The 26,090-nt window shown below is 36.1% G+C and overlaps 1 protein-coding gene across 1 annotated transcript in view; it reads left to right on the top strand.

Moving 5' to 3' along the window:
• kz (putative ATP-dependent RNA helicase kurz) overlaps positions 1–26,090 on the top strand; it is a 215,910-nt gene that overhangs the window by 52,480 nt on the left and 137,340 nt on the right. Inside the window, exons 9-10 of the mRNA XM_090368664.1 lie at positions 6,166–6,246; positions 15,397–15,677. Coding sequence (XP_090224790.1) covers positions 6,166–6,246; positions 15,397–15,677 — 362 coding nt within the window. The remainder of the gene's footprint in view (positions 1–6,165; positions 6,247–15,396; positions 15,678–26,090) is intronic.

Below are 26,090 nucleotides of genomic sequence, written 5' to 3'. Positions count from 1 at the left end.
GATTCGTGATCCTGTTGCTTTTGAAATTTCTTTATGTCCCAAAATTACCATTCAGCAAAAGGAAGATCTTATTGACTTGTCTGATGAAGCATTATGTGCTCGTTTCAAGACTACTTGTAAAAAATTTTGGCTATATCTTCAAGGCGAGCATCCAGAATTATCAAAAATGGCAATACAAACATTGCTAACTTTTGGGTCTACATATTTATGTGAAGTTTTTTTTTCTCAAAATTAACAGCCATAAAAACAAAACAGCTTTCCAGACTTGATCCAGAAGATGACACAAGATCAGCAATTTCAAATATTGTGTCCAAATATTATCGGTTATCCAGATTCATCCTTCTCATTAATTGTTTTGTTTTGTAATTTTTAAATTTTAATTGTTTTGTAATCTTAATTGAAGAATAAGAATTTGATCTGTTGTTTTTGCTGTATTCAATTAAAATATTAAACAATTATTTTAATGTGCAAATTAAAAAGGAAGCAATTGTATTATTCCTTTCTCAGTTCTCAAATAAAATTTCCTACTACATAATTTATGAAATGCCATTTTTCTTCTCTAAAAATCTGGTTATCCTCCGTCAGGGTTTACATTGAGGGGGTCGCTTCAATTTTATATTTAATAAAGGGGGTCTCGAGCGAAATAAGTTTGCATGCTACTGCTCTATCCCACACTGGCTAAGTAGCCATGGCATGATGTCTGCTTGGATGGGCAGGGGGCCATAAATGGGCCATCTGTCTACCAGTCAATCCAGGGGGGGAGGAGGCATTTTCCCCACTCATGCTCATTCACCTTCTGCTCTCATTCTGATCTTATAGTTTTTTGTGTGTTAAATTGTGTTTTTTCTTTTTTTCTTTACACATCCAGTCTCTCTTTCTCACACCAGGTGAGGTGTACTGACAGCTTTTAAGAAACCATGTGCACCCTGCCATGTTGCATTTTTTTCCCAGACAAAAACGGGATCATCCCAAGATGATAATGTGCTGTGTCATCAGGCCTACACTGTGCACAAATGGTTCGAGGAACACAGTGAAAATATCATTCATCTTGATTGGCTTCCAAATTCACATGACCTCAATCCAATCGAACACCCATGTAATGTTTTGGAATGGGAAGTGAGGTGTATGAACACATAACCGTCAGCTGTTAACGCTGTGGAATGCTTTGCAGGCATCATGGCTGTGGGTCTGTATGGACATCTTCAGATGTCTAGTGGAGTTAATGCCTAGGTGAATAGTGGCAATTATCTGTGCAAATGGTGGCTAACATGGTAATAGGTTAAAAAAAGGTAAACTGCACCCATTATCAATCCACTGCAGGATGGAAGCCTGCTCAAGGTAGGTGGTTATAATTCGGTGATCACCGTGTGTTCTTTACACTGATCTACACAGTGAAAATATCATTCATCTTGATTGGCATCCAAATTCACATGACCTCAATCCAATTGAACACTCGTGTAATGTTTTAGAATGGGAAGTGAGGCGTATGGATACGCAAATATCAAATGTTAATGCTATGGAATGCCTTGCAGGCAGCATGGCTGTGGGTCTGTATGGACATCTTCAGATGTCTAGTGGAGTTAATGCCTAGGTGAATAGTGGCTGTTATCTGTGTGAATGGTGGCTAACGTGGTAATAGGTGCGTGGTTATAATTCAACTATCACCATGTGTACTTTACACTGATCTAGTCAGATATTCATATCCATTCATTAGCTCTTTCCAAAACCAATTTATTTTATCTCCAAATCGTCAAGTATATTGAATGAGAAGAATATAATTTCAACATTCATATGCATATTATTGTTATTGGACCATGCTTTTTTATTGTTCTTTCTTTCTGTGTTATTGGTAATTGTCATATTAGGAAATTGTACATGTTAGGAAGTAAGGTCTTCTCATCCTAAAACATGCTGCTGTCTAGGATAATGCAGTAGGATATAACTGTTTAAATGTTCCCCTTCAAACATTAATACTGGATCTCTCTGGCAGAAAATGACTCCTCCACAGACAGACAAACAGACAGACCTATCTGTCTGAGAAAATGACTCTTGCATAGATGGATAGATCTGAATCCATTTTGGCAGAAGAAAGTTGCATGGTATTATTATTGAAAAATTATTTGATCTTAAAACTGTTTTGAAGTGAATGGAAGCACATTACCTGGTTATAATTATCGCCAGTTAATGGAATATGAATTGTCACCTTTATTGCAGCTTACCTGCACAGTATTGTAGGGCAACTTTTAGAATATGAAACTGGCAGCAAAAGTAATATTTAAAAGTGAGGTGTTTCATGATCCACTTGCTGCATAATTTCATCAGTGGACTATTTTCATGTTAGCTAATAATATTTATATGTAACTTGTTTTTATATGTAATATTTATATTTAACTTGTTTTTTATATGTAAATTGAATACAATGTTTAGCATTAAAATTACATAAACAACTAAGCTGTAATAAACTCTGAAATAATTAAAAAACAATAGCAAGCAAAAGTCTCAGTTGATTATCATTGATTTCATATGAAATCTGAGAGGATTAAAGACTGAGGGAAGTGGGCTTTGGGGAGGGGGGGGTCTAAATATTTTGTACAGTAGTTGCACAGAGTTTGGTAGCACAAAACAAGTAAAAAAAATTTTTTTCATTAGTTTAGTGAAATATTTAAAACTAAATAAAAGTAGGAATATTTTGGACAGAAAATTTCATTTGGTTGTTTATTTTTTGGAGGGTTCATTGGCAGTTTGACTAACCATTCATAGTTCACCAAATTCACATGATCCTACTTGTGGTCTTTTGTTGTGTATATTATGTGCATACATACAGTAAAACTGGTGTGTAAAAGCTCAGAATAGCTCATAGAGAAAAATTTGTTTCCTCTGTTCCAGATCAGCTAACTTATATTCTCATGTTACCCTAGGCAGTCAGGTTACAATAGTGATGGATCTGTACTTCATTTTGTCCATAGTCACACTTCTTTTTGCTGTAGGTACTGTAACAAAACAAATAATTGTTGTTATACCAAACTCTATACAACTGTTATACAAATTATGAACTGTCTGAAAAAAGAGGGATGCTATACAAACTTTACCACTGGTTTGTGTTTATATTAGGGATCCACAAGATTAATATTAGACAAAATGACTTCGTTATCGGTCTCAGTTTCAAGTTCCTTAATCATACATAGCATATGTGATTGAGAAACTAACAGAAGTTCCAGAATATTAGGTTATGTAATTCAGTGATTCAAACTAGCATTTTACATACCTTAATCTTTTATGCCCTAAAATACAGGGTGTCTCAAAAATACACAGCATAACTTCAGGAATGAGTTCCTCATATGTTGACAATAAAAATATTTTATATCAACATAGTTCTGGAAATGCTTGGTTTCTGAGTTTTGAAGGTCTGTCTATTACACTTAACTGTTCACATCACCTTATAGTAATTGTTCGAAATGTCCACCCTCTGCCTGAATACAGGCCTCACATCGATGTCTCATGGACTCGCAAAGACGATGCCAAATTCGTGGCATGTTTGGTATTGTCTCACAACCTGCCACAACTCGATTGCGGAGAGTTTCTACATCAGCTACTGGAGTTGAATACACCAGTGACTTTAAATGGCCCCACAAGAAGAAATCTAGTGGGTTTAAATCAGTGAGCATGGAGGCCAGGCAGTCGGTCCACTTCTACCTATCCACCAACCAGGAAACCTTTGATTCAGGTAATAGTGGGCTAGGTGGCCAAAATGTGTGGAAGTGCCATCATGCATGAAGTGTGCTTGTTGACAAATGATCAGTGGCGTGTTGTCCAAGAAATCAGGCATGTTGTTTTCCAGAAAGTTTCTGTACACCTGCCCTGTGAGTTTGTTTGGAAGTACATGGGGCCCAAATAACTTATCACCAAAAACACCCACCCAGATGTTGAGGCTGAACTGCTGTTGGTGATGTGGTGGAAGAATTTCATGTGGGTTTTCCTCAGCCTATACATGCTGATTGTGAAAGTTTTGGATTCCGTCTCGTGAACTGTGCTTCATCAGTGAATATCACTAAGGCAGGAAAGTGAGGAGTTCTACCACACTGCTGCAAGAACCACTGGCAGAACATTACTTGTGCAGGGTAATCTGCTGGTGACACAGCCTGTACCTGTTGCAGATGATAAGGATACAGTTGGTGTTCTCGCAGCACTCTCCAAATAGTCAAACATTGAACAGTCAGTTGCATTGCTATTCTGTTCTCGCAGCACTCTCCAAATAGTCAAACATTGCACAGCCAGTTGCATTGCTATTCTGCTTGTGCTGATTCCAGGAGTGGCATGCACAACATCCGAAATCTCCTCCTCTACTTCAGGAGTCGTAGATCTTGGTCATCCTCTGTCGGCAGCACGAGGTGTAAAATTCCCATGTCCACAAAGGTGGCGATGGATACCTTCAAACATTTTCCTGTCTGGACATCTTCATTCTGGGAACCTTTTGTGGTATAAGCCTCTAGAGCATTGCCATTTGCCAAACTGTACATAAAATGCATATCCGCTTGCTCCTGATTTGAGTACATGGTCGAAATGGAAAACCACCAGATTCTGTCAGTACCTTGTGATGAAGGAAATCACCTGTGGAAGGTAAGACATTCTGGTTAATAACTCGGGAACCAAGCATTTTTGGAACTATGCTGATATAAAATATTTTTGTTGTCTACATATGAGGAACTCATTTCTGAAGTTATTTTTGAGACACCCTGTATAATGGGTATTTTCTATGACTATCCTTGTTTATTGATTTTTGTATGCATAAATATTTAGAAGTATGAAAATAATTTCATAATTAAAAAATGAAAATAAAACGTAATGAAATAATGATTTTTGTGAAATTAAAACAGGTATACCATGTTGAAGAGATAGTTGCAAACTGCAACCACTAATGCTGACAAGGCACCAACTGCCACCCACATGCAATAATAAAATGAAAATAAATGCAGAACCCACTAAAGAATGGGGGGAACTAAAAAATGAATGAAAGTTTAGAGAAGCCATACTGCTTTTTCAAGAGGCATTGGTCCTGTGGAAATTTCCAAACACTTGCATCTCTGTCATGGCTTGGTATTAGCAAAAGAACTATAGATGTTCTGATGTGACCAATCAAGAGAGACATGACAACCAAAAACATGTCTTAAATATGATTGCCCCACTAAGTAGGGAACAACTCTAATGAACTAAAACAAAAAATGCAAATTAGATGCTGACTGTCTAATTGATAAGTTAAACCAAAATGCAAATTAGATGCTGACTGCCTAATTGATAAGTTAAACCAAAATGCAAATATGCAGCATAACATCCATTAACTGAAATTAAACAGCAAACCAGGAAAAAATGCAAATGTTTGAGAATTTCCATATTGTTTATGCCTCTATTTGTTTGTTTGTTTGTTTGTTTGTTATTTTGGTTTTTAGGAGCATTAGCAACTAAGGCCATATTGCTCCGGGATATGCGGTGGTCATTCCCTGACCTTTCCGCATCCTCCATATTTGGTGGTGACGGGCTCGAACCCCGGTCTAATCAAGAAGCGTGTACTAAGCACTGCTGCTCCTTCCCACCTGGCTACGGAGGCGCCTTATGCCTCTAGAAAGAGTGGTTGTGTAGTTCCCTTCATTTCATTTTAAGTTTTTTCTTCTTTAGTGGGTGCCTGCATTTGCTGTTTTGCTTAAGTGGAGTTGGGGGGGGGGGGTTCCCTAGCTTATTTCCAGCAGCAGTTGTGCCATACTTTAAGCAGGAAGCCATGTCACTGTGCTTCCTTAGGTGAGAGCATAGGCTTCTGTTTATTTATTTCTGAAATTTTCTAATTTTAATTTTAATTTTTGTATTCAGGTGGCAGTTGGTACCTTGTTAGCATTACTGGTTACAATTTGCAACTGTCTGTTCAACATGGTATAATAGTGTTTTAGTTTAATAGTTTCCTTTCATGATAATCCCCACAGTTTGGAAAGCACAGATATAGACTCTATTACAGAATAAAGTAGCTCACCATTTTAAATCATAATTGAGTGTTATTAGCAATTTTTTTGCTCAGTGAAAAGAGGCATTATTGTATATGTATATTTTTCTTATTATTGTTTTTTATCTGTTTGCTGGAATTTTGTCAGTTTCAGTATTGTTTTTTCCTCTTTCTACCAGGTAGAGTCACGTCAGTATCCAGTAACTATTCACTTTAACAAAAAGACTCCTCAAGATTATATAACTGAAGCATATAGAAAGGTATTTGAAAATTTTGCTTTTTATGTAAAGTTATTATAATAACACAGATAATAGTTATAATTAATTTAAATTGGGTCACTTTAAAGGTATAGACACAAAATGTTTAATCATGTAGAGCTGAAAATATAGAATGGACAATAGTCAGGCAATGAAATTTCAGTGAAGTGCACCAGGACAAACTGTGGTGCATTTATGCAAATTATGCAAGTAAGAGCTATAAGAAGTGGTTATAACAGAATGTACACAAATTCACCATGAGACTTATATTGAGGGATTCTGCACTGTTGGTTAAGCTTTGTTATGAACCAGTGGAAATTCCTTGGCTATTGGTTTGTAGCAAAGGTTTGTCTGCATGCTATGGCAGAGAATGATAACTGGTTTCTTAGAGTTTTATTGATGATATTATTGGCAGAAACTAGAAGCACAGCACATAATTTGCATTCATCAACTAGTGTATGATTTTTACTGCATTAGTGGATGGATACAACCATTATTTCATGATTAGCTGTCCACTAGCTTTGCAAAGCTGTGGGAACTGCAGCAGCTGTTCCAAGCGATCACCAAAACCATCTGGATTTTGCACTGCACTTCTTGGCTGGGAAGGAGGTGGCCAGTAAAATAATCAGCCTTGAATATGTTGTGAACTGACAAGCCAAATAAACAGTGCTATCAACACCCAGAATTGTAGGGTATAGAGAGCATCACATTTCATTGTCATTGTCAAAATTACATTGCATTCTTCACATATTTTCATTTAGTGTAGTTTCACCTATGTTCATTGTAGGACATTTGTTCTTTGAGGAAGTTCAATCGTGTGTGCACCTTGATTGGTGCACAGTATTGTGGACTAGAGTGTCACCCCTAACTTTCAAATTAGAGGCTGCTAGGGCATGGTGGATTTCTTGCAGGATTGTATTCCATCTTGCAGGTACACCGATGAGCCAAAACATTATGACCACCCACCTAATATGATGTTGGTCCTCCAAGTGCAGCCAAAACAGCTCGTGCTGGGCGAGGCATGGACGCTAGAAGATTTCTAAATGTGTCTTGTGCTATCTGGTACCAACACTTAACCAGCAGATCCTTTAACTCCTGTAAGGTCCATTGTTGAGACGCCACAGATTGGAGTCGCTGTTCCAACACAAACCACAGATGCTCGATGGGATTGATGTCTGGGGAATTTAGAGGCCAGGGAAATACCTGGAAGTCTTCCTCATGTTCCGCAAACTAGTCCCAAACAATTCGGACAGTGTGGCATTGTGCATTATCCTGCTGAAAGGCAGCACTGCCAGAGGGGAAGACCATTGCCATGAAAGGGTATACCTGGTCAGCAATGATGTTTAGGTAGGTGGTAGATGTCAGAGTGCCCGGCACATGGATGACAGAACATCACCCATAGCATGACACCACTGCCACCGGCTTGTTTTCATCCCATGGTGCATCTAGGCACCATCACTTCCCCAGGTAAACGACGCACACATAGCTGGCCGTCCACATGGTGCAACAGGAAATGTGATTCATCGAACCAGATGACCATCTTCCAGTCACTCAAGGTCCAGTTTCGATTCTCGCATGCCCTTTGTAGGCACTATCGCCAGTAAACTGTGGTTAGCATGGGCACTCGGAGCAGCTACGCAGACACATTTTCAGCAGGGTTCGATGTACTGTGTGTTGTGACACATTACTCCCATCAGCAGCATTCCAATTACCGGCTAGTTGCTATGTACCATCCGGGAGAGCCTTCACTCACCTCACGCATCGATGAGCTGTGGTCGTCCAACACCTCTCCGGCGGTTTGTGGGTTTTCCCTCCTCTGACCACTTTCAGTAGGTACTAACCACGGCTGACTGTGAGCACCCCACCAGCTGTGCCGTCTCAGATATGCTCTGACCCAGTCATCTGGCTATTACAATTTGGCCTTTGTCAAACTCACTTAAGTCCTCTGCCTTTCCCATCTGAAGAACAAGATAACACTGATTAATGGAGCTCAGTATCAGGTGTTTTTTATACTGTCTCCCGACCCGCACACGTGCCGTAGGAGTGTGTTATAGGCCTAATGACTTGAATGAGTACAATGAACAATTTATTCAACCTATCAATGAACAATTTATTCAACCTATCAATGAACAATTTATTCAACCTATCAATGAACAATTTATTCAACCTATCAATGAACAATTTATTCAACCTATCAATGAACAATTTATTCAACCTATCAATGAACAATTTATTCAACCTTGATAATATAAATTATCAAGCAACTCAGAAGCCTATGGCAGATATAAGTTATTCTGTAATCAGGTCACAAAGGAGGTTCGGCAGGCGAAGGCAGATTATGAGAAATCCTTGGCAAAAGATGCTAAGAAAAACAGCAAGGATTTCTTTATTTATATAAACTCTAAAAGGAAGGGGATGAATCTGATTGGTCCACTTGACATCGATGGTTCGACTGTTGATGATCCTGCTCAGATAGCAAACAAACTGAATGAGTACTTTGCATCTACATTCACACGTGAGGAATTATTAACGTTTGAAAATAGCAGAAGGTTATCAAATTGTAGCAGGATACTTAATGATTTTGTAATAACCGAGAGCAAAGTGGAAGAGAAATTGTTGAAGTTAAACGTAAGAAAAGCACCTGGGGTGGATGGGATCTATCCAGTTATATTAAAGGAGGCGGCAAAGCAACTAAGCAAACCCTTAGCCATAATTATGAGAGCATCCTTGGACTCAGGGGAGGTTCCCACGGACTGGAGATGTGCAAATGTATCCCCAATTCACAAAGGGGGATCGAAGGGTGACACGAGTAATTACAGACCAGTTAGTTTAACTTCTGTTCCTGGTAAAATAATGGAGTCACTGGTTAAAGATGCATTGCAGGATCATCTAGACAAGACTGCAGCAATAATTCAGACACAGCATGGGTTTGTTAAGGGAAAGTCTTGTCTGACAAATTTGATAGGATATTATGATGTGGTTACAAAGGAACTGGATGCGAAAAATAATTTTGATATCATATATTTGGATTTCAGGAAAGCTTTTGACACTGTTGCGCATGGAAGACTATTTTACAAATTGGAGCAGAATGGTATTAAGGGTAAGTTGCTACAATGGATAAAAGGATGGTTAAGTGCTAGAAGACAGAGGGTGGTAATCAGTGGGTGCTGCTCTTCTTGGACTAATGTTATTAGTGGAGTCCCACAGGGTTTGGTGTTAGGTACACTGTTGTTTTGTATATTCATCAATGATATTGATGAAGGTATATCAGGCTTAATGTCGAAGTTTGCAGATGATACAAAGGTTGGCAGGGTTGTTAATGACAGTAATGGCAGTGTGCTACTGCAACAGGATCTAGATAATTTGGGCAGATGGGCTAAGAAGTGGCAACTGAAGTTTAACCTTGACAAATGCAAAGTACTACATATGGGTAGAAGTAACCCCAGAGAAACGTACCAACTGTGTGGTACTACACTTAAGGTGGTAGAAAATGAAAAAGACCTGTGAGTAATTGCGCAGGCAGATATGAAGTTTTCTGAGCAATGCAGACAAGCTGCCAGGGCAGGTCATGGGGTTTTGTCAATGATATATAGGAATTTTGCTAGCAGGGAAAAGGAGGTGATTATCCCTTTGTATAAGGCAATGGTCAGGCCATGGCTTGAGTACTGCGTACAGGTCTGGAGGCCTCATTTTAGGAAGGATGTAGATTTACTTGAGCGTGTACAGAGAAGGGCAACAAGATTGGAGAGGGGAATGAAGGGATCCTCTTACCAAGAGAGGCTTAAGTTCTGCAAATTTCAGTGACTGGAGACTAGCCACCTGGTGATCTGATTGGGGTGTATAAGGCCTTGAATGGGTTGAGCACGCTGAATTCTGATGGGATCCTTCCACTTGTTCAGATTACGAATCTAAGGGAGCATAAATTCAAATTAAGAAAAGACAGATGTAGAATAGATGTGCGGAAATTTGCCTTTAGCCAGCGGGTGGTTAATTGCTGGAACAAACTTCCATCTGTCGTTGTGGAAGTTGATAGGTTGAATAAATTTAAGGAGGAACTGGACAGGCATTTGGAGGGAATGGTGTGATTTTTTTTTTTTTTTTTTTTTTTTTTGCTGATGCTGCATAAGCTCATACATTTGCTTTCTTGCATCACATGCCACTACTACTACTACTACTACTACTACCACCACCACCTGCAGTTGCTTTGATTTGCATAACGACTCGCTGGTCATAATGTTTTCGCTCATCGGTGTACATGCTTGTAGCTCCCCCAGTGATGTGTCTGGTTTGTGACATGCTTCCCAAAGACCACATAATTTCCTATCTATTCAAAACACAGCTAGTTGGCAACCTTGCTCACTTAGCTTCAGTCCATGCAATTTTTAGTTATGCAGTTATTTGAAGACAGTGCTGAAACTGGCATATGTAAAAGACAGCTTAGCAAGGTGTTAAGAATATTCAGAAGGAAATATTATTTGTGAAAATTGACAGGGTGGTTCTGTGATTCCAGCATATTTTTTATGTGACATTGGACAATTTGATAAACATTAATGTCTAACATGAGTACTATTTGTGTTTGTGATCTGAATAAACTTATTTCATAGCTTTTTACTCCTATACAACATATGCCATTTTACTCCTATACAAATGTCATTTTCCTACCCCTTGTTGCACTCCATGGAACAATTTTTATTTTCATATTATTCTTTTCTGCATTGTTTTTATTCCCCATTTTAAATTTCAGCTTTGTTGTGGTTAACCATTGTTCATCTACAAACCTTCAAAGTGCCTCCAGTGTAATTATAAATATTCTGTAATTTTTTTTAAGGAAAAATAAGTTAATTATTCATATTATTCTGGAGTAAAAACATTAAAGGCTTACTTATGTATATACCTTGAACAAAAAATCGCAACATAATTAGCTTTCATAAACACATGTATGTGTAATATATGAGGATAAAAGTGGGAATGGAGATACATTTTGAGATGACTTTCTTACTTATCCTTGGATGAATTTTTAAAAACATGTATTATTGATGACTCACTGTAAACAACTTTTCAGTGATAAACAAAGACAAAAACATGCATCGTACAAATTGTATATAACAATCATACAGCACTATTGGTAAGTGCCCAAACCCATAAAAAAAAAAGAAAAGGCATCTACATTGTGAATTCTAGTCACAGATATTCTTGCTCCAAATAAAAATAAATCATAAGTGCAGAAATAGTCAGATTCCTTAGTTTTGCTGTTCCAGCACAAATTGAATGGTATTAGATATTATTGTAGCTTCCTATTTCCCAATTGGTGGGTATTTGTGGCGAAGAAGTGAATAGTAGTGACATCAAACTCAGGGTATCTATTTCGCTGCATTGGTTATCTAACTGTACAAAAACCAGGTGCACCATATTAGAAAATAAGGACAGCCTGTATTTATGAATATACCTGGTTGCTAAAACTGTTATATGATCAGTTTATTTTAGTATGCCAACCAAGCTGATTTCAAGAGGGGTTATCCCAAGTGCCTGTAGGCTTGTAAATAAGTGAAGCATCCCTGCTGATGTTAATGATGAATGTACTAGTCTGACCTTTGAGCTGGGAGGATATGGTAATGGGAACTAAGATTGCATATATCATGCTGTTGGCTGCATGTAAGAATGATGCTGTTGGTTGCTGCTAGATGACAGAAAGAGAACCTGATGTTGTTGTTTGAAAGTTTTTAAGGAAACTTCTTCTCTAAGGATATCAACATACTCAGGATTTGGAGCAGAGTACACAGAAGAAACAAAAAAAAAATAAATAAATAAGAGAGAGAGAGAGAGATTCCTTATATTTGCATCCTCTGGAATCTGTAACCAGATGTGTTGCTGGAATCTTGTGGGGTTTGGCCACTCCAACAAGACTGTCAGATTGATTTATCAAATTGAACATGGAGTATGCCATTGCTTTGTTCTTTAATATTGCAGTGGAGATGGCAGCTCATCTGGCTAACTTAAATAAGACTACAATCCTGGAAGGGAAGTTGATAGACTGAACTTCTCAAGGAGGAGATGCCAGCTCCTTCTGAAAGATGGATAAGGGCATAATATAAATCCAACCACAATTTTTAAGTGGTTCCTTGAGATCCATAATGTGTTACAAATTGAAATATGCTTAATGAGTGAAAACAGTGGAGTTTTTATTCTAGTCAGAGATCTTAACTTTTTTTTCTAGGTGGCTGTGCTCAGCTTATAGTTTTTTGGAATGTGATTTTTACCTAGGTTCACAGCCTTGTTTATTTTCCTTGACAAACACAAAGAGATTTGTAGGAAAACTTTTTCCCTAAGTTGATTAACATTTTCAATGTTTGGAGCAGAGTACTTTTGAAATCTATAGCTAAAACAGATGTGCTGCTGGAGTAAAAATTCATCCCATACGTTAGTTTTTGTGAAGAATGCATATGTGAGTTGAGAGATATGTATTTGTTTTCCCAATATATGGAAAAATTAAATTAACAGACAGTGTAGAATAATTATTTGTTGCTTCTTATGTTGTTATGGAAAGTGTGTAATGGATTATACTATTGTTAAAAACTTTTCTCCAATGCATTTTATCCCTTGAAAAAAAAATTTTTTTTCCCTTATTTCCTTTTCCAGTTTTATTCTTAAAAAAAAAAAAAAAAAAAAAAATGCAAGTGTATTGAAACCCTAAACCAGGATCATGCAAACTCAGGCCTGCCAGTCTTTTTTCTGTGCCTTGCAAGAAATGTATGAGTTAAAAATATGAAGATGAGCTGTTTAGTAAATGTTAGAATTAGAATGGTTAAATGATTTGAGGAAGTTGATTTTTTTTTTTTTTTTTTTTGGTAGATGTTTAAAAAACCTTTTCCAAATAATTTATAATTTTCCATTGCTAAAATGCGACCACAAAATTCTGCTTTGAACTGAGCCAAACTCGCTGCCTCAGCTACTTTGAGATTTAATTAATTTACTAATTTATTCTAGTGATCTACAACACACTGCCCAATGGTAAGCTTCATGAGATGCAGGCTTCTGTTGCTCTCTAAGGTTTTATATTTGTGCGCCCCTCTAGTCTTTATCTTTTCTAATGGTGAAAATATATACTTCCATTCATCCTGCTTAAGCCCCCCACCTCCCAAGTGTCTGGTTACCAAGGCTTTGCAGTCTACACCTCCACCAATTCTTCATGTGAACATGAAGAATTGGTGGAGGTGAACATCCCCCTTATCTACTCCCTTTTGCAGATTTACATTTTTTAGACATTTTCAGAAATGTAATCCCATGAACAGCAAGGTCTTACTGTAGTTGTCTCTTCAACTAGAACCCAAGAAATAATTCAGTTCACACTATATACATATGAAATTGAAGTTCACAGAATACATATGAAGTTCACACTATATACATATATACAAATGAAATTGAAGCCCTTTTCCTTTGACCACAAATTATTTTGAACAGTACTTATTTTATGACATAAACAGTGCTGGAACTAGTGAGTAGTGGTCACTGTGCACTAATAGTTCTTGAACTAACATATCATTAATAATAATCCTTGGTAAGTACCAGATCAAGAACATTTGATCATCTTATGCCTTTTCTGACATGCTGCAATGAAATAACAGCCATTCAGTTGGTTAAAAAATCTTACTTGGTGTAGTGCTGGTGCACAATTTCCCATCTATAAATGGTGAATTTAGTCACCCATAACAAAGCAGTTGAACTTGCTTGCCCATTCATGTTATGTAGATTTTCATTCCTTTGCACTAGTCATCTCACATTACACAGACTGAACATCTCACATTAAACAGCCTGGGCTTAATCAAATTCTGGAAATGATCTAGTCACCTTTGGACAGCTTTTGATAAGAAGCATATTCCCCCCCCCCCAATCTCTGTTCATCTCTTCCTCTCCCATCTGTACATGTTAATTGTATTCACCATAATGAAATTCTTTGTCTCATATCTTTGAATGATACGATTTCTCAGTTAACCCTATGATATCATTGTTAATTGACATGACCAAAAGCCCACATACATTCATTTGTTTTTACAACACACTTGACAGATTCATAGACAGATTTATTTTTGTATTTTATTACCCTGATATATCCATTATAGCCTTTATTACTTTTTATTAAACTGATGTATCCTTTATAGCTGTTTAAACAAGTTTTTCCCTGTCCTTTGTGTCCTCTGTCTGCTAGCAATTTGGGCACCAGCTACATTGCCTCATATGGTAGTTCAAAGTTACACACAAGTACTTGAGGAAAGTGCCTGTGTAATGTTGGTCCTAGCCACTAACACGTATCTTTTCGATGACTCCTGTAATACCCCCAATTAACAATTTCTCTTAACCACTTTTACAAGTGAATTTTTGGACAGTATGCACATAATCTGGAGTGACTTGGACAGTATGCAGTGGAGTTTCAAGGAATTTGTAAGTTTATAAAAATTAAAAAACTGTGTACATAAATGCTTTTAAATATGTATATATATTTTTCCATTTTTACCTTTTATAGCAAAATATTAGAGTGGGATTTGGCTATAAAAACCAAAATGGGAAAAAAATTAATATTTCACGATAAGGCCTTCAGTTCATTTTTGATTTAAGTTATTAGTTCTTATGATGCATGGTTATCCATGGATAACCATGCACCCTTCATTACACTTGAGAAATAACAACTGGTTAATAATATTTGCACTTTGAAGACATCTAGTTCTGTTCCAAACATCTTGATTACAGAAAATATTCCTAGTTTCACTGACAGTTGAGCACCCACTAAAATTACTTATTATTATTATTATTTTTTTAAAGTAGTTTGTATTCCTAGTGTGTGTATTTTGGAGGATGAAAGAGGGTAGTGAAAAGTTTAGATTTCCATTATTGCAGGTGGTCAAGCATTTTATAATAATATACAGGCTCTATATATGTATTCTTCTAGACTTCTGTGTCAGACTTTGTCGATATTTTCCCGTCATAAATGAAAGGGGATGAGAATTGACAAAAATTCCTGGTATTGTCCTCTGTGAATCCCAAGTATCTCACTTTCACTCTATGGCCTTAAAAGTTTGCATGGTCCTGCCTTGGAGCTTGGACCACAATATTTTTCTGTAGTTTTCTTGAATTGGAATTTTAAAATTTTGTCTTGTCTAGGTTTGTAAAATTCACAGAAGTTTACCAGATGGTGGAATTTTGATATTTGTAACTGGCCGACAAGAAGTTCTTACTCTCTGTAAGAAGCTCAGAAGAACATTTCCTTATACCAAAAAGAAGTTGGCAACAGAAAAGGCAGAAAGCGAAGATGATGCAGAAGACAGACAGAATAAGTGGAAGCATCTAAAAAAATTTAATAGTTCACAGAAGAAATTTCAGAAACTTAAGAAAAAAAACAAAATAGAGAGTCTTGAGCTTGTACCAAAATTAAATCTTGATGAGTAAGTCTTTGATAAATTTTTATTTATAAGTTAAATGTATATAATCACATTCCTAGCAATGATATGTTCTAGAACTCTTTAGATATTTCTAATAATTATTTGTTACAAAATTTTATAGCTGATTAAGAAACTCATTCCATACAGTTCAGGGTGACATAATAATCAGAAAAAGGATGAAATAAAACTGAATAATATAACAAATAGCAAAGGAAAAGTCATGCAGTGTGCCAGTCATATTGATGCTTTCCCTCTCCAACTGATACACACTACAGTGGTCTGCATACATGCTGTGATGATTAAAAGTTAAGGAACAAACACATAAACAACAAAAAAGCTTTCATGTGACAAAACATAATTATTGGTATTAGTTGTAACAAATGAAGCAAAGAAGCAAGCTTATAGGCAGAGGAGCACCATTCCTGGGCATTGGATGACTGGAAAAAAGTTGTCTAGGCTGAAGAATCATGGTTCCAGCTCTGTCATGTTGATGGACAGTTATGTATTTGATGGCTAACAGGTGAACAGCTGTGCTCCAACCAGACTGCATGGTTTGACAAAAATATGCTGGTGCAGTGGTATTATGGTTTCAGGAACAACACCAGGTCCCCTCATCCCCATTGATCACACCGTCACTGTCAGATCCTACTTCAGCAGTGTTTGGACCAAGTTTTGCCCTACATGGTGACCGTATATTCCGATAACACTTGACTCTTTCAACAAGACAGCACCCCATATCATAAGCCCCCATTATGCAGGAATGGTTCAAGGACCATTCTTAATCATTTTATGTGTGCTTTCCTGGCCACCAAATTCCCCAACATCAATTCCATCGAATATCTGTGGGATGGAATGCAGAGGAATGCAGCATTTGCCAGTCCATGACAGTGCTTTGCCCTGTTGATGAACTCCTGGTCATACTTCTGTCCATATGGTCTAGGACAGTGGTGTGCAAACTGTGAGGTGCGACACCCAGAGGGGTTGCCAGATAAATTAAAGCAGTCATGGAAATTTTTAAATAAATTTATTTTTTGTGCATATAAAAGCTAAACACCTGTTGTTAAAATTACTTTTTCAATGCTGTAGGTGCAGAGACCTTACTACTTGAACTAAGTCTGAGCTACGAATGAACCCTACTGCATCGGGAATACACCTTAATTTTCTCACTGACTATGGACATACAGAAAGCGGCTGATTAGTGCAACTTCCCAATATGTATTAATACTTCTCATTACTACTCAGTTAATCCCTTTAACTCTTAATTTGTGCTTCCTATCGTATAGCACAGGGGTGGCCAACGAGTCGATCGCGGATTTAATTTCAGTCGATCACAATGAATTTTAAATATACAGTCATCCTTCGATTTGTGCACCTTGTGCAATGAAATTTTTGAGATGGCAGATCGGTACATTTCAAAGGAAAAAAGTAGATTGCATCACAAATTAAGTTAGCCACTCCTGCTATAGCACAAATGCTCAAATTGCCTAAAGGCCAAAGGTGCGAATATGCAGTAACAGTAAATATATATAGCAAATATGTTGCATGCACGCTTTATTCTGCTTCGTAATTCGGTGCTTTCATATCAACTTGGATGTGTTTTTCATTCTTCTGCTACTTTTTATGTTGCACGTTTCATTGTTATCGTTGTTTTTAAAAATAAAAAAATTCATATTTTACCATGGACAACTTGGTAATCAGAACAAAACAACCGAAGAGTGACAACAGTATTATTGCTACAGGTACTTCAGAAGCTAATAAAGTAAGAAATATTATATCATGTGAAAATTTGAGACACTAATATTATTCCAAGTTAGTGCTACCATCAATTTCTGGTGGAGAGCCATCAAATTCTAAATCAAAAGGAATGAAAAAGAATAGAAAGTATCAAGAGGAATTTATGAAGTATGGCTTCACCTAAAGTGTTGTTGATAATGAGCAACATCCTATGTGCTTAATACGTTACGAAAAACTGGCTAATGAAAGCATGAACCCTGTTAAATTAAAAAGGCACTTAACATACGAAACATCCAGAGCTAATAAAGAAAACTGAATCCTTTTTCAAAAGCCACGCTGATGTCATACAAGGTCAGAAATCTTTCATGAAGAAACATACAGCAGTTCCTTGTAAAGCTTTAAGAGCATCGTTGGAAGTTTCGTATTTAATAGGAAAAAATTTGAAATCACATACTATTGCTGAATCTCTTGTTCTGCCTGCTGCAATAAAAATTATTTCAATTATGCATGGAGAAAAGTACAGCAATGATTTAAAAACCATTCCTCTATCCAGAGACAGTCTCGCATCGTATTTCAGTTATTGCAGACAACATAAAATTCAATTTATTAAATCCATTAAAAGTCCAATTTTTGCAATACAGTTAGATGAATCCACAGATATTTCAAACCTTGCTCAACTTATTGTATATGTCAGATATTGCTATGAGAGAGATATTTTGGAAGATTTTCTATTTTGCAAAGCTTTGGAAGGAAGAATGACTGGCAAGAAGATTTTTGATGTTATGAATATTTTCTTTCAAACACATAATCTAACATGGAAATTATTTTCTCCTATTAATGCAGCCGCATTAATAGGAGAAAATAAAGGTTTAAAAGGCAAAGTAAAGGAAATTGCTCCAAATATCATTTTTAATCATTGCATTATATATATAGGGAAGCATTAGTAGCAAAGGAAATGCAAACTGATTTGCATGAAGTTTTGAAAGATGCAGTAAGCACGATCAACTTTAGTAAAAGAAGAAGCTTAAATAGCAGACTTTTCACTATACTTTGTAACAAAATGGGATCCGCTTATGAAACGCTTCTTTTATATATGAAAGTGAGGTGGTTGTCCACTGGTAAAGAGTTGTGACATCTTTTTGACCTCAAACATGAAGTTTTATTGTTTTTATCAGCTATAAATCAGAACCTTGCTCAATTGTTTACAAATCAGAAATGGCTTGGAAAAACTTAGTTACCTTGTTCATATATTTGAAAAAATTAATGATTTTAATTTAAGTCTTCAAAGACAGGGAAGAAATATATTAATACTCAGAGATAAAATAGAAGCTTTCAAAAAGAAGCTTAATTTTGGAAAACTGAATTTGAGCGTAATAACACTGAAATGTTCCCATGTTTTTCTGATTTTGTTAAAAGCAATAATATTGACATTTTACAATTTAGAGATATCATTGCCACCCACCTGATAATGCTAATTAAGAATTTTTCCAAACGATTTAATGGTTCTCCAGAAAAAAAGTTGTATTGGATTCGTGATTCCTTTGTTTTTGATATTTCTTCATGTTCCAAAATTACCATTTGGCAAAAGGAAAATTTTATTGACCTGTCATCTGACGAAGAATTACATGCTCATTTCAAGGCTACAACTTGTGAAAAATTTTGGCTTTCTTTTTGAGACAAGTATCCACAATTATTGTTATTGTATCGCCAATTTCAATAATTGTAGTGATGGTGCGGCTGCATTAATAGGAGAAAATAAACGTTTTAAAAGGCAAAGTAAAGGAAATTGCTCCAAATATCATGTTCCGAAATTACCATTCAGCAAAAGGAAAATTTTATTGACCTGTCATCTGACGAAGCATTACATGCTCATTTCAAGGCTACAACTTGTGAAAAATTTTGGCTTTCTTTTTGAGACAAGTATCCACAATTATTGTTATTGTATCGCCAATTTCAATAATTGTGGATACTTTTCTCTTTGATACAAGTATCCACAATTATTGAAATTGGCGATACAAACATTGCTACCTTTTGGGTTTATATATTTATGTGAGGTTGTTTTCTCAAAATTAACATCTATAAAAACAAAACAGCATTCCAGACTTGATCCAGAAGATGACATGAGATTAGCAATTTCAAATATGGACCAAATATTATCAGTTATCCAGGCTCATCCTTCTCATTATTTGTTTTGTTTTGTTATTGTTCATTTTTTATTGTTTTGTTTTGTAATTGTCAATTTTTTGTTTTGTAATTTCAATTGAAGAATATGAATTTGATTTGTTGTTTTTACTGTATTCAATTCAAATATTAAACAATTATTTTAATGTGTAAATTAAAAAGGAAGCAATTTTTTTATTCCTTTCTCAGTACTCGAATAAAATTTTTCACTACATAATTTATAAAATGCCATTTTTGTTCTCTAAAAATCTGGTCATCCTACCTTGAGGTTTACATTGAGAGGGCCACGTTAATTTTATATTTAATAAGAATATCCTAGACCAGTAGTGCACAAACTTATCTCGCAAGCAAAATAAGTTTGCGCACTACTGGTCTAGGATACCTGATGACACCTTCAGTGGTTTCATGGAATCTATTCCACACTATTTGTAAGTGGTTATCACAGTGAAAGATGGCCCAACATGCTATGAGGTAGGTGGTCATAATTTTTTTGCCTCATGAGTGTATATGATATCAAAATTACTTTTTGCATTCATTTTTTTCTTTGTTACTGAGTTCTCTATCAGGTTGACCAGAAAAGATTGCCCCTTAACATATCCATGTTGTGACTGCATTCCTGTTTAGATGGTCCAGCATTGCTTCTTTAACCAGTGACTTCATTATTTCCCTGGAACAGAATCAAGCTTAGAGGTCTGTAATTACTCATTTCATCCTTTGATTCCCTCTTGTGAACTGGGGAGACATTTGCATATCTCCAATCCATAGGGACCTTCCCTGAATCCAAGGATTTAGCCATAATTTATGGCTAAAGGTTTGCTTACTCTCTTGTTGCCTCTCTTACTATAACTGAATAGATCCCATTCACCCAAGGTTATTTATTTTTAGCTTCAACAATTTCTCTTCTACTTTTCTTCTCAATTATCACAAAATCATTTCACTTCCCATCAGAATTTAATACGTCTGGTATCCCTAAAAAATTTCTCATATGTGATTGTAGATGCAAAATATCTGTTCAGTTTGTCAGCAGCCTGAATTGGATTTTCAACAGTTATACCATTTGTTTCTAGTGGACCAATGTGATTCATTCCTTTTCTTCTGGTTTTAACATAAGTAAATTCTCTGTTACTTTTTTTTTTTTTTTTGTATTATTTGCAGAGACTTCTAGTAATTTTCCTTAGCTTGCTAACGATCTTTGTGACTAGATTACAGCTTTGTTTATGTTTGCTGTAGGTTTGTGTATCCCCTGATAATTTATATGCATCCCATGTATTTTTCTTCTCTGCCAATAGCCTCATTAGCTCATCTGACATCTATTTAGGTCTAAGCCTTGAACATCAGACATTAATTTTGTCTTAATAATGCACAAAGGGTGTTCAAATTTTTATCTGAAATTGCAGAGTTATGCAAATAAGCTTGAGCAACCAAAATTGACTCATTGATAATTCATGGAAATGTACCCTAATAAAGCATGTGATTTTCATGTATTCTAATACAGGCATGAAGTTGACTCCTCATATTGAAAATAAGACTGATGCATGCTCACCCCTTAAGCAAGGATTTAGCTTTCTGGAAGGGAAGTCTGTGATTGGAAACCCAGCACAGGGTATCCCAATTATGCCATTTTGGATAGAGGTATGGAGATGTGGCTCTCTCTCTCTCTCTCTCTCTCTCTCTCTCTCTCTCTCTCTCTCTCTCTCTCTCTCTCTGAAGGTATTGATTCGCTAAAAGAGTTCTGTGTGGACATATGCAGTGTGGCTAACAAGACTTTTGCAATGAAATATTTCAACCTTACAATTTATTCCCTTTAAAATAATTGCCTTTGGCTTCTACATGCTGTTCCACAAGTTTCTACCAAACACAGAAACATTTCTGGAAGTCATCTTTTGTAAGCCCTTTTAACAGTTTGGTTGTTTTTTTGTTTTTTTTTCTGAATGTCTTCAATGGACTGAAAATCGGATTCCCTTCAGTACTTAGCTAGGAGTTTTATGTTTAATGGATAAATTCTCAATAATTAGGGAAGTGAAAAGCAAAGAGCATATTTTCCTGGTCTGCAGATTAGAAAACTTATGCAGTACAACACACCCCATTAAACCTATTTACAAAGAACAGTATGAAAAATTTTGAAACAGTATTGGCAGTAACCTTATTAAAAACTTTTAAAATGGTCATGCCAATTTCTTAGGCAGTGTTAAAGCAGAATATTAGGGTGATATCGCTAAAGAAATAGGCCTCGGTATGTCCTTTAAGGTACATTTCTTTCATTTGCATTTAGATTTTTTCCGTTGGATATGAGTGCTGTCAGTGATGAATACAGCGAAAGGTTTGCATAAAGGAATATCTGATATGGAAAAGCTCCACCAGAGAAGGTGGCCAGCTCTTGTTGGGTGTTGATTAGAAATGCTCTACACATATGTCAGTTATAAAAGATCAGAATGAATCAAAATATTTTGGTTTTAATTTATTACATTATTAATTACAATAAAATTTATTTCTATATAAATCTTTCTTTTCCTTTCCTTTCCTTTGAAAATGGTGGGTGATACAAAAGTTTCAATGGTCATGTTTAAATTCAGCACAGTAAAATTTATCATACTTTCCTATATATGGCATCAGCTGTTTTCAGTGATACAAACAGTAGGAAATTAGTCCATCACAGTGTAAACATTGTGGTGTGTGATAGAATGCCTTATTTGAAGAAAGCCTTAGTAATATAGTGATTGTATAGGTTGAAGTGATTTTATTGTGAGTAATGTAAATGGCACTTTTTTTTATAATTATTTCACTAGCTTTTGCCTGATTGTTCCTATTCAGGTATTCTTCAGCATATTTCTAGTTTGTTTATTTATGTGATTTTTTTTTTTACTTTTTAATATAATTTATTTTAAAGTGTAAGTTGAGACATTGGTTATTTGAATGGTTTATAAGGTGGTTGGTATTTAAAAACATTTATGCCATCTCTCTTATGGAATAGTGATGAATCTCCTGAGGATAGAAAAAAAAAGTCACTAACCAAAGAATAAAGACAGCATTGGTTATAATTGTTAAAGTCTGGAAACAGGACATGATATTGCCAAGGGGGGAGGATGTCTTTGTGTGTGTGTGTGTGTGTATGCTCGATGTAAGAAGTGTGAGAAAGTTAGGTGCCAACTCAGCTTATGGGCCTTTATGAGAGCTTGAAGAACAAGGGGATGCCCTTGAAGATTTAAATTGGCGGAGCCCATCAAGCTCTCAGCTGCCCACATTAATTCCAGAGCTTGCACTTGATCATCAGGCAAAACAGTGGCAATTCTCAAGTCAAAATGCACTGGTCCCACAGGAACTAATTTTTGTCAGGGGAACAGGAAATACAGTCGGACCTCTATATAACAAAAATCGATCGTTCCCTTGAAAAAATTCATTAAACAGAAATTTCGTTATAAAGAAATATAACCTTTTCAACAATAAAAATACTCTAAATTCAGAAATATAGTAAAAGATGGGAAATAAATCAGGAATAATTAGAAATGAATAAATTTTCTAACATTTTAAAACAATTAATTTATGAATACATTCATAAAAATGTGTGCATTTGTTTAAACACTCAAATATATTTTCTGCTACATTTTCTTCCCACTTGAAGGCATCGATGCAAAGTTTCAAATGCTGCCAACATTTCTTGTTTGGAAGGTTTAATATTTCCCTCATTTTCATTCAACTCATCATCGATATTTTCACTATTTCTTTAAAAATGCTCCAAAATATTGGAGTTACTCGGATATTCAGCTACTGTGATATCATTATCAACTCCTAAAAATTCATCAGAAACAATTTCTCTGCTGATCAAACCTTGCTTGGAACTCTTCCCAAGATTGCTCAATGTCTTGTAATAGTTCATCGCTCTCATCACTGTTAGCATTTTAGCAAAACCTGCTTTTGCGAAACAATTCTTAATTGCTGTTTCCATCACATCTTGACTCCACAATTTGTACATCTGCAAATCTATAACAGAATGTATAGGTTGGTTGGTTTCTATTCCCAGTATAATTTTTTTTCAGGATGCGAATTTGGTAGTGCATTTTCAAATCCTTTGCCCATTGGTTGCAGTTTAGACGAGGTGTTTGCAGGGAAGAAAACAAGCTTCACACTTGTAAATTTCGAATTTATTGAGTGAAGGTGGGCAGGGCAGTTGTTGACAATCAACATAATTCTTCTGTTTCCTTTCATTGTCTTTCTATCGAAATTTAAAATTCACTGCTCAGAAATTTCACTTATCATCCAAGATTTTTTGTTGTAGTTGTAGTCCAACTCTAACGACTTTACTCCTTTGAAACATCAGGGTTGTTTACTTTTGCCTATTACCAGCCATGTTTGCACAAACCAAGATTGTAATTCTCTCCATACTATTTTTACCACCTAAACGTATATCACTTTAAAAGTCAGTGTCTTGTTCTGCAAGCAGCTAAAAAATAGACATGTTTCATCAACGTTGAATATGTCTTTGGGCTCATAGTCTTCCATAATTTTTTCCAAAACTGTTTTTTTCCAATGGGTATAGTATCCTTTGATTGCAACTCCACTTTCAGCAGAAATATCTTTTTTGAGTAAGCCATGGTGCTCTTTAAATTTTTCCAGCCAACCAGAACTGGCTTGGAATGTTTTATGCCCCAGAAAAGATGCATATTCTATTGCCTTTTCTTTTATTAATGGCTCTGATATCAGCACGTTTTGATCTCAAATCAACTTCATCCACTTAAAAACTGCTTTATCTATATTTTCACAAAGGCATAATTTTTCACGCTTCCGACTGAGTCCCGTTTTCTCAAATAGTTTGAAAATTGAAACAGTTTTTTGAATGGTTAACACACTACTGGCAGGAATACCAAATTTTAAAGCAATTTCTTTTTTTTTTTTCTTTCTTTTTTTTTTTTTAATGCCCCAATCTACACTATTAAGCACTTCCAATTTTTCACACTACACTCAAGGATTTCCTCTTAGACACTGTAAGGTTTGCTTGCACAGCAGCTAAAACAGAACTGATTTAGGAACCACTTTTACCTACCACAGAGACAGGTGAAATTTAGTGACAGTGTGGATGACTCGTTTCTAAAGGAAAATCGCTCTCTCCTAATTCTCTAATAGGATGCTTACAGTAGAAAGCAGGTTGACTAGAGCCAATGTCTACATCAGGAATATGCTTTAATCTTCTTGGTACAGTAGTATACAGGTTGTACAGGTTTTACTTCTTATTTTTAGCCATTGCTGACCCACTGCTGAGCAAAGGCCTCTCCCAAAACCTTTCATCTATTTCTATCCCGCATTGTGGTTGGCCAATTTCCTCCTGCAGGGAGAATGTTTTAGCTCTTAATTTGTGAAATTTATCTCTTTAGCTCTTAAAAGCTGAAGGGATTAATTCTTAATCCTTTTAGCTCTTCATTCATGCTTTATTGCCTAAAGGCCAGAGTTGCAAACAGTGCTTACCCAGGTCTCTCTAAATCAGTTCGTTATATAGAAATTTTCTTCATTATATGGAAACCATTTTCAATGTAATGACCAGAGGGAAATCAAAAACGTTTGCTACATAGAAAAGTTCATTAAAGAGAGGTCTGACTCTATGTTGTGCAAAAAGTCTAGGCAGAATAGGACTGTGTATGTGCAAAAGTTGATGATGTTGTAGAGCAGATATCTTTTAAGGGTACAAAAGGTGATATTGTTGTACATGTTGGCACTAATGACATTAACTATAGGAAATCTACAGACTTAATTAACAACTACAGGTCAATGTTGAAAAAACATCACAAGTTAGGCTAAATTTGAAAGTGTCTGTAATTCTGCCCAGACACAATAGGAGGGACTACATGATGAGAGTCTTGTCAATCGATTCGGTCCTGGAGAGAGTGTGCAAGACTCATGGGGATGACTTTTTCTCAATGTGGTCTGTGCTTATTAACAAAAGAGACTGCTTGTACAGTGGTGGGATACACTTAGATAGAAAGGGTGCAAAAATATTTGCTGATGCTATTGAGGCAATGTCAGGTGGGTAGGAAAACTGCTAGCTTGGAGGATGGATACACAGACTAATAGATTTAACAATGTCCACAGACGGAGGTAAAAGTGATTCTTGCACTGCTTCTATTGGAATGAGCAGCACCCTGGGAAGCCAGGTGCTGGAGTTTCTAGAACTTCTGGGAGTCATCATGGAACAAGTAAATGCACAGGCTGTGTTTGGGTAATTAAGACTAAGAACAGGTGCATGTATACTTGCATGTACACCAATGCTAGAAGTATAGTAAATAAATTTGATGAATTTGAAGTGCTGGTCAAGACAAATAAAGGAAATCAAAATAGAAACACGGTTTCACACAGATATAACAAATGCAGAATTTGAATTTGTTAATCAAGAAGCGTGTGCTACGCACTGCTGCTCCTTCCCACATGGCTACGGAGGCGCAATTTGGAGAGTACAATGTGTACAGAAGGAGAGACAGGATAGGAAGGAAGAAGGGGTTATGCTGTTAGTTAGGA

The sequence above is a fragment of the Mastigoproctus giganteus genome, chromosome 1 (genome assembly GCF_048544385.1).
Source record: "Mastigoproctus giganteus isolate SK-2022 chromosome 1, ASM4854438v1, whole genome shotgun sequence".
Classification (NCBI taxonomy): Eukaryota; Metazoa; Arthropoda; class Arachnida; order Uropygi; family Thelyphonidae; genus Mastigoproctus; species Mastigoproctus giganteus.
This window is presented reverse-complemented; position numbering and strand designations above follow the sequence as displayed.